Source organism: Musca vetustissima, unplaced genomic scaffold, assembly GCF_032173495.1.
Source record: "Musca vetustissima isolate MV318-11 ecotype Yass unplaced genomic scaffold, APGP_CSIRO_Mvet_v1 utg3129, whole genome shotgun sequence".
NCBI lineage: Eukaryota > Metazoa > Arthropoda > Insecta > Diptera > Muscidae > Musca > Musca vetustissima.
In genome coordinates, this window is record NW_026880550.1 from 82,296 (window position 1) to 96,134 (window position 13,839).

General features: G+C 34.5%; 1 protein-coding gene across 1 annotated transcript in view; it reads right to left on the minus strand.

The window, feature by feature from the left end:
- LOC133326230 (protein sickie) overlaps positions 1–13,839 on the minus strand; it is an 82,119-nt gene that overhangs the window by 48,405 nt on the left and 19,875 nt on the right. The window contains exon 3 of the mRNA XM_061534911.1: positions 4,448–4,761. Coding sequence (XP_061390895.1) covers positions 4,448–4,761 — 314 coding nt within the window. The remainder of the gene's footprint in view (positions 1–4,447; positions 4,762–13,839) is intronic.

Sequence of the window (13,839 nt, forward strand, 5' to 3'; positions counted from 1 at the left end):
AAAAACTCCAAATTCCGAAATGAATTCTTCCCAACGTTCCATTTTTTAAAAGCTTTACAAAGAAAATTTTTCAGTTGCTATTTCAGATACATGGGACATTAAAAGTCTGAGAGTCATTTAAGTACACGTGATTACCTCTTCAGTTAGTCAGGCAGAAAAGGAAAGCCATTAGCTCTCGTCTTGGCGAATCGTCGTAGCACACAAGAAGCTTTGGGGACGACGTATTTATTTCAGCTCATGTCATTTTGTTTCACAAGCCAACATCCACAGCTGAATGTCTGAGCAAAGGCATCTTTAAAACTACCCTTGTAGCGGGTAATGGAGCTATTGGAGCAACAGAAGGTACAAAGTTTATGTACACACCAAAACACATACAGTGTTCAAACTACATCTTGTCGAAGAAAATTCTAATGCATACGAAAAACATGTTTGCAGACTTAATACTGAGCTTATAACAAACCGGAGAAGCATGTAGGCAAATAGTAATCCCTTGGAAACCACATAGTCCGTGGGAAATAGAACGGGTAGCCGTAAAACAGTGTGAGACTTGACGAGTATTTAATGTAAATGCATTTGGTTTAAAGATTTAGACCCCTTGAAAGTCAATGCCTAATCATGGCCAATATTCGCAACACAACCCCACTTCAAAATTTATGTTTGAGTTGTGACTCCAAACCACAAACAAGATGAAGTAAATCGGGTTTCTGATTGTTGTCCTGTGAATTTGTCAACCATTCGTGTCGGTTTCGTTTTGGTGAAATATGTTGACGAATGTGGCTTAACTTTTCGTTTTGCTGCGGGCAGTTTTTGCTACGTCGGTCGAAATTCAAATTCAATTTATTTTTATTTTATCAACAAATACCCCCTAAATAAGGTTTAAATGCAAACATGATGTCAACGATTTGGGTACATATGAAGGAAATTGCCTGAAAGGGAAGAACAATGACTGGGTGACAATTATGTTAATGGATTGATTTGATATGGAAATTTGTTACATTTCCCAAAATTAAAGTTAGTAAAAATGCTGCAGATTTTCGCATATCAAAACAATTTCAAAATATGCATATCAATTTTTACAACTTTAAAATATAAATTAATTGAATTAATCCAGTACAATAATCAGCAAGTAATGCTATTTGTAATATTTCAGTTTCAGTTTATATATTTTCATGGCTGATTTAAATTTATATTTATGTATAAGTTATCCTGCTTTGAACTCTCTATGGGCATAATATACCAAAATACAAATTTTTACTTTATTGTGTCTGCTGTGGCCACACTCAGCACCAAACAAACCTTCAACATCCAGGAGACCAAAGCAGAGTAGTAGTAAAATAATAAATGTGTTCTCTCTCCGACAAACACGTACTGTCGTGCCAACTTCAGACATCCACTGATTCAGTGGCAATGCGTAACACAAACACAAGAAGGAAAAAGGAAACAAAAATACACAGCCAACTACCCTTATAATGCCCGCACAGAAGCATTCGGCTGTACAAGGATATCAAACATTAAATACATTTTGGAGGATGATGTTTGTAAACAATATTCATCAGGACTAGAGAATGCCACCATACCACACCGGCTGGTGGAAGTCGTATTTATTGCGGTCTCGTATTTTGTCGATGCCAACACAATATTTAAATTCGGCAGCAGACATTAACATCATCGCAGGACTGGTGCTATGAACAGATGGGACTTTTTCTAAAATGTTTAGACGAATTACAAATATAGAGTTTCTGGGGAAATCGGCTAACATTTTTACATATAAATGACTTTCATTAGGAATAGTGTTTAGTTAGTGGACTGTTGTTTTTAGTAAATAAATTATTTTCAAATACAAGTAGTTGTAATCTGCAACAATGTTCTATACTATGGAGGAGATCGCCCAAGAATAGGCAAATGTTCATTTGTTACGCTTTTCCCGATGCATCCTGAATAATTGTATTTTTAAATAATCCTCAAATCCAAAAATAATATCAACATAAATATGTCCATAAATAGCCCTATCTAAAAATATGACTTATATTTCGGTATCGAATGTTGAGTCTGCCATATCCCTCCATAAAATGAAGATAAACGAATGTCAACAACACTGACGACGCCCCCACTCTCTTACAGGACTGCTTTCTTTGTGAGCATTGATATTTCCCCCCATAAATTGTTGATGCCAAAACAAGAAAACTTTGTCCTTAAGATGTTGAACGTGGATGGAGAACAGCTACATAAAACTCCCAACTCCATAATAGTGAAAAATGAAAGTTAAACGTTCTGTTTTTAACGACCTATTCAAACACTGTGTGCTTCGCATATTCCCCGCCTTCAGCGACCTTCCTTCAGAGCATATACATACACATACACTGCCTGTGTATGGGTGACAAATGCTTGGGATGCTGGAAACCGTAACAACAACTTCCTGTTCCTGCCTTTTGGGATTTCCAAGGAGTATATTTACATGTACGCGTGTCTATACCTCGTTGGAGCTGTGGAATTGGAGTCAAATGGTGGGGGTTGGGTTCATGGGGGAGGGTGGATTTTGTGTTGTCTATACTTGGCCATGCTATACAAGTTTTCTAATTTCAGCAACAATGTGTATTTTTGTTTGCTTGGGACGACAAAGGAGAAAGTTTGTTTTTTTATTTTTTGCGAGAGAAAAATGAGAATATTTACCCTCAAACCATGCAATACGTCCGGGCAACAGACTCTACTTCCTGTGATATCCGCTTTCGGCTATAATATTTCGATGGCTGCGTTGTTTTTATGCAACAATGAATGTGTTCAGAAATTTCCGTTAAATTTTCTGATAAATTATATTAAATTTTGATTTGATAAAGTGAAACAATTTCGCATGATTTCATGGTATTTCCATTTAAGTGATTTGATTTGAACTATGCATGTATGCGTGGTGGAGTGAGTGTTTCTGGGAGTTGGTTAGAAGGAGTTTTCTCCGGTGGCAACGTTACAATGTTGGGAAGAAAATACGTATCTTTATAGTCGAACCAATCACAAAGAGGTAGAGTTAATTTGAGAAAGGAAATATAATGTAATGTCGCAGTTGTACTAGATTTGGGAATAACCTTGTGATAATAAAACCGTAAACAAATCTTATTTTTTTCATATCGCTCATTTGCTGCAAGACCGGCATTATTAACTCAAAAGTCGTTTTTTAGTGATTTTTTAGAAGTTCCTCTGTCCCATATAAATTGTGAGTAAATTGACATCTGCAATCGACTTTTTCTGCAAAATCGATTTTTTTATTTATGCCGGTCTTGCAGCAAATGAGCGATATTCTCTTGCATGATATTAAATCCCATGAGCTGGTATTTGTTTACGTATACGAACACACTAAAAATAAACTAAATTTTTTAACATTTTTTGGTTACCATGCAATAAATATTGTTGTGAATTCCGATTTATATTTCAAGAGTAGGCAATTGGTGCAACGTTTTATTCGGGAAAACGGTGGTTAAACTTCGTTTTTTGTCACATACGCAGTCAACGCCCGATATAAAAAATGATGTATTGCCAGGATCGTTGGTTATATCGCGTTGGTTTTTGAGTTGAAATTTTATTAAACAAAAAAAAAAAAAAAAAAAAGTTATTCACATTTTAATCCATTTCTAAAATGATGTAAGTGTTGGCCTTATGGCTAATGAAGGTATATACACTTTTATACGGTAAAAATGTGGCAAATGGAATGTCCACACCTATTATCTTTACACGCCTAGATTAAGTGCGAAGTTGGGAACGAACCAAACTTTGCACATCCTTTATGGTACCTCCCCTACAAAGGGTCAAAAATTTAATTTTTACATATCCAATGTCAGGCAAATGGAATGTCCACACCTATTATCTTTACCTCCCCCAAAAAGGGTCAATATTATATATAACTTTTTTACTAACACAAGTAACCCTTTTTTACTGGTTTATAAGACAAAACCGTTATGTTTGCACCATTCGTTATATCCAGTATACAAATTTGAAAATCGTTCCTTATATGCGGTAGGCAGCGTACAAAGTCGATCCTACAATTTGTTAAACTGTATATCCGTTATACCGCGCGTGGACTGTATATGCAAATATATTACTGCTAAGTGTATTTTTTATTTAGAGTTTTAAATATCTGAAGAAACACATTATATTCGCCTCTCACTTATTTTTGTATAGACCACGACTGTCTACGCTAATAAATATATTTTGTATTGTGTTTGGAATGTTTTTTTAATTGTCTGTGGGAAATATTCTATCATTTAATATTTTTAAGTGTATGTTCAGTGGAAATGTGAATGGTGATGTTAGGTATTTAACGGCTGTCCATGATTTCACCTCTTTTCAAACTCTCTCGTCTGCGTTACCCTGTACTGTCGTATTCACCAAGTTGTAGATTTTCATGTTGCATTTTATTGGAGACACACACCTCTTCACTTATTCTATTCCAGACACTTACCTATTCACCATGCTGTCATTTCCGTTCTGTATGTTTTGTATGGTGGACGTTGAGTTCGTCGACGGTGTTGTCTTCTCCACGCACTGTGTGGCGGTTGTTGCATTCGGCTGTTGATGGATATCGACTTTTATCGATAAACCGGACGTGGTGTTTTGTTTTCCCTGCTTCGATTGTTGTTTGAATCGGCTTAGGGCGAAAAATAATGCCAAGACTGCTTTCAAGCGACCGCAGCAGATGTCGCTGGTGGTAATATTATCTAAGCCGGAAACCGTTTGTGAACGTAAAACATTAAGACAAGAATTGACGTTGTCGTACTGGAAATAAAAAAAATATATATAATATTAGATCCACTGAGCGCGTTAGTTAAATTAAAATGGCAAAAAAGTCACTGTTTCAACAATTTAGCACCAATAATTAAAAAAAAACTAAGAAATGTTATTACATAGTTTGATATGTCTGTTTAACAGTAATAAAATATAATACAATATACAATAATACAATTTATTTACTAATAATCATTTCCCCAGCTTCTATGTATGTATCTATAAAAACTATATTTGTATTTGTAATGAAAAACATTGGTTTGATAATTTTCATTTTTTTTAAATTTCAATCATCTAGTTTCAATAAAATGCCAATAAAAATGTGTGTTTTTAAAAGTGTGTTTAGATTTACGAAGTCCACTCGGTGTGTATTGTGGACCCCGTTTTACATCTGTTATTCCAAGCTAGAATTTGTCCGAATTCAGCTCGTGTAACATGCTTTTAGAACTTTGCCTAAGTTGACTTCACTACTTTTGGATCTTCTGCTACGTTCGGTTTGTTGACAACAACCCCAATGACAATAACCAACGTAGAATCATTTTTCTGTATACAGTAATTAATTTCTGCAGGGCCTTTTCACAGTATCCAGAATTCTTCAATAGATATTTGATTCTTATGCCCAGAAATAGACTTTAGAACCCCATTATTCGTTAGTGTACTGCCTGTAACATATCATATTCACTATATCGGTGTCCCCGTTATTACATTGGCAGATCTGTTATATTTCTTTTTTTATCGTATTTCCGATGCAATTCAATTTCATTAACATTAATTTAATGTACATCTATATTAAGTTGATTCAATGGATTAGTTCGATTTCGTATTGTAATCTCCCCTCAAATATGTGAATATGTGTGTCTCCCACATACAAAATAAAATGTTCGATCGCTTTCAAAACAGTTCAAGTTCAATGTCATCGTGTCAAATAAGGCATCGAATTGTTAAAAATAAATTAACATGTCATATTTCATTAAAACATACATCTACATTGGCAATCCTTAAGGGGGGATATGCCTGCACGGCTTCCGTTTATTTCTTCGAATTGTTGAAAATTTTCAGACAGTTTCTTTAATCTTTTGCTGGTAATTAATTAAAAGTTCGTGTCGTTTATTTTTCTTCGTTTTCTTCTTAAATTGTTACACATTTCTGTTTCTGTGTCGTGTGTTTCAAGCGAGTTGGGTGTTCGGTTGAGTTTTTAGGTGTCCAAGGTGATCAATCAAAATCACACAATGCAAGAATTAAAAATTGTAAAGTTTTTGTTAGACAAGCACGACAATGAAGAACAAACATGAGGATAAACAATTAAAGAAGGAATGTAGTTCTGTTCTTGAAACAACGAAGTTTTCAAGATAATCGCGTAAAGTTGTGTTTTCATACACAACTTTACGTAAGAAAAATGTGACATTTCTTTTATACTCAATTAGAAATTTTTATCAAAGATTGTGTTTAAATAAGAAACCAAAAACCAAAGCAATTAGAAACTAGAGAATGATATAGGGTGAGAGTATCAGTAGTCGGCGATTTTAGGATTTGGGTATATCCAATATTTAGCCATTCCGATGTTGTTTTTGCAAATAAGATTTAATTAATTTTAATATCTTTCAAAATTTAGTTGAATTGGACTTTTGTAATTTAGTAATGTGCTGCGCATCCTACGGGTCTGCGGCTATGTACAATATTAACTTCACGCACGCAGTACAATGTTTTCTTATATCTTTCTTTCTATAATTCCCGAACATATGAGCGAATTAATAATAATAATGTATATTTGATGTGTATATAGCGTAGTAGTTCGATTTATAACTAACAAAAATTACGGACTTATAACTAACAAAAATTACGGATTTGCAAAAGATCTCACACCTTCACTTAGGACGATTTCAATATGAATAAATGATATGGACATTGGTAGATGACGACAATAACAATATCCGCGACAACATCAACGTGTAGTCATAAAAAGTGGGTAAGACACACCGACAGCGTCAGACCAGCCATACAAAGATTTAAAGTCATTTCAATTTCAACCGTTTTGACTATATTTGTACAAATGCCATATTGAATATGGTTTGTTTTTGTTGTGACTACGGCAAAAATTCACACTGGCTACTATCGAGGCCATCATTGGCATAAGTTCGGTGTTATTGGATATCAGCAGCAGCTACTACATATTGGTGGCTGTGGATGGCGCTTCAGCAGTTGTTATTCCATATTAAATTTATTTAAATATCATAAATATTGTCTTGAAAATATTTTTTTACAGATTTGTTTTTGTTGTTTGTGCTACTGTTGCATCATGGTGGCATTGCAACATTTGGTGGTTTTACTTCACGCTGCTGCTATTGAAGTGGCGTCGGGGTATGACGTGTGTGTTACACGTTGCTGCTGTGACTTTGCCTGGCATATCATATCGAATTTTTATTGCTGAAATGATCGTCTATAGCGGTCGCATATGTGGCACGGATGAGCCATGCATATGCATGCTTAAGAAATGTTTTAATGTGGTTTTCCGTTCGGCTCCGTTACCAGCTTCATTATTGGTTTTGTGTTGTTTTCTTCTTCTCCTTTGCTTTGGTGGCAATATTTATCAGGCTTCGATTTGTGTTTGATTTTCGGTCACATTGCCACAAGCGATTCGTGAAACTTTTTATGACGAAACATCTCCCCTGCCTCTGGTTTCTTTTGGTCGCGTCTTTGTTTCTTTTGAGGATTATTGCATTACAATTGCATTGGCTCGAATGTTGGTCATCCAATTCTGTTTTCTTTTGAACCCGTCTGAAATTTATCGCTTAATCGACATTACAATCAACGACAATTTAACGTTTTCCATTCCCATTTTCCAAATGGACAGACTGAGTTGTTGCCGGTGGTCGTAGCCAGGGATTTTCATGCAACCAGAGACAGAAACCAATTTTAGTTTGCTATCAAAAGTATGTTGTTGTTGTTATTGTTTGTGGTGCTCAGGACGACGAAACCACGTGAATGGCCTTCGCAGCTGTCTTTCCCGACTCTCATAACAAACTAAGCGAGTAGATTCAACTCGAAGATTTACGTTTATGCTCTTTGCCTAAATTGGGTTACAGTGGCTGCTGCCGCTTTCTTGGCCGCAATGCATTTTGTTAATGTGGCGCTTTGGGGCCAAAAACGTAGTTAGAGAAATTTGATGCCTAGGCCAAGAAATTATGTTTTAAGCTGAATGACACGATGCCATTTGTAGACGCAAAAAAAAAAAACGTAAGACAAATGTTAGCTAATGTAACTCTCGGTTGGTTCGACGTTGTGCCCGTTATTACAATTTACTTTTGTTTTTGGTGCTGAAATTTTAGATACAAAATGTGTCATGAAGAACTCCAACTCCAATCACACATTAATTTCATCAACGTGGTAACCAAATATAGTTTAGATCTTCAATAGAAAATGAATGTAAAAATGAGGATGGACTAATCCTCCTGTGCGGTAGAAGATTAGTTATTGGCCACAAACTCAAAGACAGCATATGCCGAAGAACATCATTTTGCTTTACGCTTTCCTCGGCTTGGTCGGTGTGCAAGGATGCCCCATGTATTACTTTGGCCATATGATATGTCCATACTATTTCAATAAAGCAATGATGAAATATATACCCGACCTTCCCTTTGTAAATTGCCGCTACTCCCTCTAAAATACCACAACATTTCAATTACAAGGATATGAAAGTGTAGGATATGAATACGCTGATGGATAGAATTCTTGACTTTTCAACTGGTAAATGCGTTTACTTCTAGGTTTGTGGAATATCAGGGAAATACTGGTGCACAATGGCGATCAGAGTTAGTGTTTCTTTTTTTTCAAATTGACCACATTTTATCGTTTAGGAACTCCCTTCGTCAATTGTGGAAATTGATTTCCTTCTGAGTGTTTAAATATCTGTGTTGATGCACTGCTACTGATGTCCAAGTAGCAATTCGTAGACTTCTCATTTTATTTCCCGAATTGAAGTTAAGTTCTTGTGGTCGGACATTTGGGTTATCATACTTTCTTGGGATTTTTTTTTCATTTACTTCCTCAACATATAGACATAGATGAGATTTCCCACACATGACTAGTAGTAGTTTGGTGGTTGTGGTTAGCGTCTCGGCAATATGGCAAAATTCTATCAACACTCTCCTTAGATTGCATTTCAGCGCTATCTTATCGCTTCCGTTGGAAATTGGCAAAAAATGCATCCCTTATGTGGTTTTAAAGATTTCCCATATTCTCCCCTGTGTGAGAGAAGTTTGAAAGCATACATACATACAATTCATTCCGATGCACATATGTACAATGTGAAAGTGCAGAGTGTGGAAATACGTTTCATAATGGACTTTGGAATTTTAATTAAAACTGTGAACAAACGTTGTTCTACGTTATTTCAAAATTAATAACCCCTTAAATACAGTAGGCCTGTGATCTATGTCCTGTCAGTATATGTCATATCAATACAGTTGATCATGAAATACATACTTTAAATACTTTGGTTAAATTAAAAAGTGACATATAAATAATGTCCTTTGTGTAATGTCGATTTTCTGTCTGTCTGTTATATAAAAGGCGCGGACGAATTGTGTATACGTTCGGAATGCAAATAAATTATTTCAAATATTGAGGTGTCTAAAATTCGTTAAAAGTCCTCAGAATATTTTCCACTAAACATTAGTGTTTCAATTCGACTTGTAAAAAATATACCTCATCTACGCCCACCAATAAAACACGTGGTGCATTATGTACAGGGTTCCTCTTTTCAGCCAGATATCATGAAATACATTGATGCACAATCTCGTTTGGTTTTGCGGCAATTTATTTGTATTCATACCAGTTTTTGTTGCCTCCATCTTCCTTCTTCCATTCGACGTGTGCCACCGTTGTAATTCTTTCTCCCTCCAAAACGCAGGAGTGTTGCTTCCCATTGCGAGGTGGGAAGACGTCATAGGCGTATGCAACTTTGAATGATGTTTGTTCAAAAGAACCAACATCAGCAAAAAATAGTTGCAAGACTTTGTTAGTCATGTCTGTATTTTTGTGCAAAGGAAGTAAGCAGACGGACAACTGTAGCTATTTAAAATAAGAGTTAAAATGTGTTCACATCTGCAGGAGTTATGCCAGTTGGTTTTAGGATTGGACTTCCTATATGCATCCACTGCACTGCTCGCCTTCGTCGTCAGATATTCGTCGACTACCAAAATTTATTTAATTTTATTGGTATTCAGTGGCTGGTGCATCCACAGGACGTAGATGCCGCATAGATTTTTGTTTATTCTGCTTTTCAATAACATCCTCTAGAGGTGTGGAAAGTGTGATGTTTCTATTGGAACGTGCCTAACGATGTGCATGACAACTCAACATGTTTGTTTGTTGTTTCCTTCATTGGGCCTAATTGAAGATTACTTTTATCAAGAGTTGATTTTTCGAGTGATTGAGTGGAAAATTGTAGGATATCGCGTTGTTCTTTGGTTTTAGGAAAGAATGGGACAATACATAACTTATTCCTAACCAGGGTCGTTTCAAAGTTGCCTAAATCAGTAGATATCTCCACATAATCCTCACGATATTATAAAGAGTTGAAAAACTATATATACATATATATATATATATATATATATTGAAGATAATAACCGGCAATGTTTACCTTTGAAGTAATAGGGCTATATAACTACTACCTACATTATCGGACAGTCAATTTATTTTATTTTTTTTTTGAAAGCGAAGGGAAACAATGATGCAAATTCAGGATACACATAAATTAGTCCTATTCTCCAACCATTGCGTTAGTTCATTAAGGCTTTTTGTGTGGTTAATTACATTTAGTATTTGCTTTTTTGTTTTGTTTTTCAAAACTTTATTATAACACCTATTAACTGATAAAATGAACTGATTTGCCAACAGACTTCACCAAAATACACACCGCAAGAGACGTATAATGTGGCATTTTTTCATACTCATATGAATTCAAGTGCAACTGTTTATTTGTGCATTGACGAGAAAAACACATTGAACGGTCGTGTTAAAAAATCGTTGATGGTCTGTTGATAAATTTAAGCGAAAACAAGCGATAATATTAAATTTAACGACTTTTACAAATAATAATGTATTGGGCCTATTTTAATGGCGATTAAATTGAGCGGCATATTAAATGACAACACTGGACTTGTTGCCCCGGATGAAGGACAGTTCTTTAATAATTTTATGGCGACTCTGTTAAATGCGAATTTAAAGCCTATTTTTAACACATATTACTGCACAAATTTAGGCACTCATTTACATTTAAATTGAAATACTGGGATGAAACAATTTAAAACGTTATTTACATTTATATTGTACAATTTATAGTATATGGGAGTGGTATGAGATAATTCGGCGGCTATGCTGTGTTTGTACGTTTCATGATCTGTATGTAATTTCTGTTCTATTGTATAATGGAATGTCTAATCGCAAAACTAATTTGTAGAAATTTTTAATTTATATTTTGCATAAATTATTTTTGCCACGTTTTTCATAATTACCGTTTTGAACAGGTAATTGATTTCAGTCCTGCCATAGATTTAAGTATTACAATTTGTTTAGTTGTGCTGATAACCGTGCACAATATACTAACGAGAAATAATTGCAATTTAGTACGGCAAGCATTTGCAGGCTTTTTCGGGCTACGGTAGTATATATATATATTTGGTTCTGAATCTCAAAAACTTAAAAAACTTTTTGCGCGGAATTTTTGATTTTTATCTTCAAGTTACTGAGAATTTTCACTTTCATTATAATCACCAGTTCCATCTGTTTAATTGACTGCCATTTCATGTTAATATTTGGACGCATGTTAATAGTTTTAATAATAGTTTTATGCATACTCGTACAACTAGTAACTGGTGTTTCAAAATATAAAGAAGTATCAGTCGGTATTCCCGACATTTATTTACGTACTATGTCATAAGCTGATAATTTTTTTTTGTATTATATTTAGTTCTGCGGATCAGTGTCTAGTGTCGAGATGGAACAAATGTGTGGAAGGAATATAAGAGATAAATGTAGTACTGTGGGAAGGTACCAAAAGAAGTGGCTCTATAGCCTTCACTTTCGGATGGACTGTATTTTTGGTATAAGAATTATTATGTGCAAAGTTTGGATGAATTCAGTTGAAGTGCAGTGCGACAGTTGAAGTGCATACCAGCCACCAGACAGACAAATTGTCAGAAACTGATTTGGTGCAAAGAAATTTGTAGTAGTCATTAGCCATGAGGCTGAGGGCATAACAAATAACGGATTTACGTTTAGTGGAAATAAAAACCCTGCATTATTTGAGGATAGGTTATTGCAAATAGAATTTATGTTGTAGAACTAAAAAAAATTCTTTTAATTTTTTCAACAATACTAAAAAAATAGTTCAGCCTCTCAAAAAAAGTTTGGCGATATGAAGTAAATGGTTTGTTGCCCATTGTTTAAGTTTTCCTACAAAATGTTAAAAATTGTATGAGTTAAGGCCGGGAAAAAACACAAACTCGAACACAGAAACGTCAACTATAAAACATATTGTTTCGTTTTTCACACTTCACTCCCTTTGCACATTTCAAATGTTCAATTTGCATACACAGTTTTTCTAAAGCACGAACAATATATGTGTTTGAACGTAGTTTTGTATTCGTTTATTCGTTTGCTGATATTGTGGAAAATATTTCTCATTTAATTTATATTTGGATGTGGTGTGGAACACCATTTAACAAATAATAAATGAAAACTTCTGTACACTTTTATTATTAATGCAATTGATATTTTATTGATTTTTGTTTAATTTATTTTGTTTTGCAGGTAGACACATTTGGATTGTTTCCACCAAGTAACAAGTATGAACCCATTTTTTTAATAATGTTTTAAATTCGATTGTAAGTATGCCTCTTCAAATGGCATTATTATATTATACTATAATATTTTTATATATGATATTTTTTACTTTTTCCTCAGTGTATTCCAATAATTTGTCTTGTCGAAATGTCTTGTGAGGACATATTTGAAAAAAGTGTCCATAATTGTATTATAATTACTAGCAATATGTTGATTATCGGAACATCGGTGGCTTTAAACAAACATCACACGTTCCATTTGGAGCACACTTACACCAACCAGCACTGCCTTCCCACGTGTAGCCCTCGAACGGCTGAAGCAGTAGCGCGGTACAATTGAAAACATAACACATTCATATTTTGTCAATTGTCGTTTCTGAACAGCGACAGTTTCAAATTTGTGCTGTTTTAATTGTTAGCACGGTCACGTCCACTTCCACTTCATTCAGACGTAAATAAGAATTCATTCACGACAATCCACTGGAGGTGGCGTGTATCGGCTCAGTAGGGATTCATTTGAGAATTATTATAATGAAAATTAATAATTTCGAATTAATTTTAGACATTTGTACGCATTAATAATATTATTGTGTTTGTTGTTGTCGTTTTATTGTTTCCAATTACAGAGACGTTTCGAGAACTGGGGGTGAGAGCTTGTTGGGAATGCCATTCGAATCGGCCAATTTGTTGTCTAATGCTAGGTGGGAATTATATTTATGTATAAATGTATAAATGGTGTTCCATGAAATATGTCTGAAAAAATATTATTATTCAATAAATTGCAAAAAATGTAAAGTTACATTTATGCGCCTTCCATTTCGTATTCTTCTGAGTATTTCATCACAACATTCGTATTTAGGAAGTCATCTGAGTTTTAAAAATATATATGCTTGCCAAAATGCTGCCAATATCTATGTTAAATTGGTTTCAAGGTCAACAAACCGTCATAGCCCCAGAGTTATTCTGTCAGAACGTGTCGTTATTATTTCAACAAACAATAATTATTACTAATTATGAGAACAATAATTATTATTAATTATAAAACTTGTATTCGCTCCGAATGAATTGTAGAATGTGTATAATTATAGTTAATAGCTGAAGTCTTCACCGCCTGTGGGTTAATGGTTTGTTTATTTATCTATTTGTAAATTTGTATTAAAAACAAAGTCTTATTCATTTTGTCTGTAACCATAACTTCCATTTAAGCCCAAAAGGATTTGAA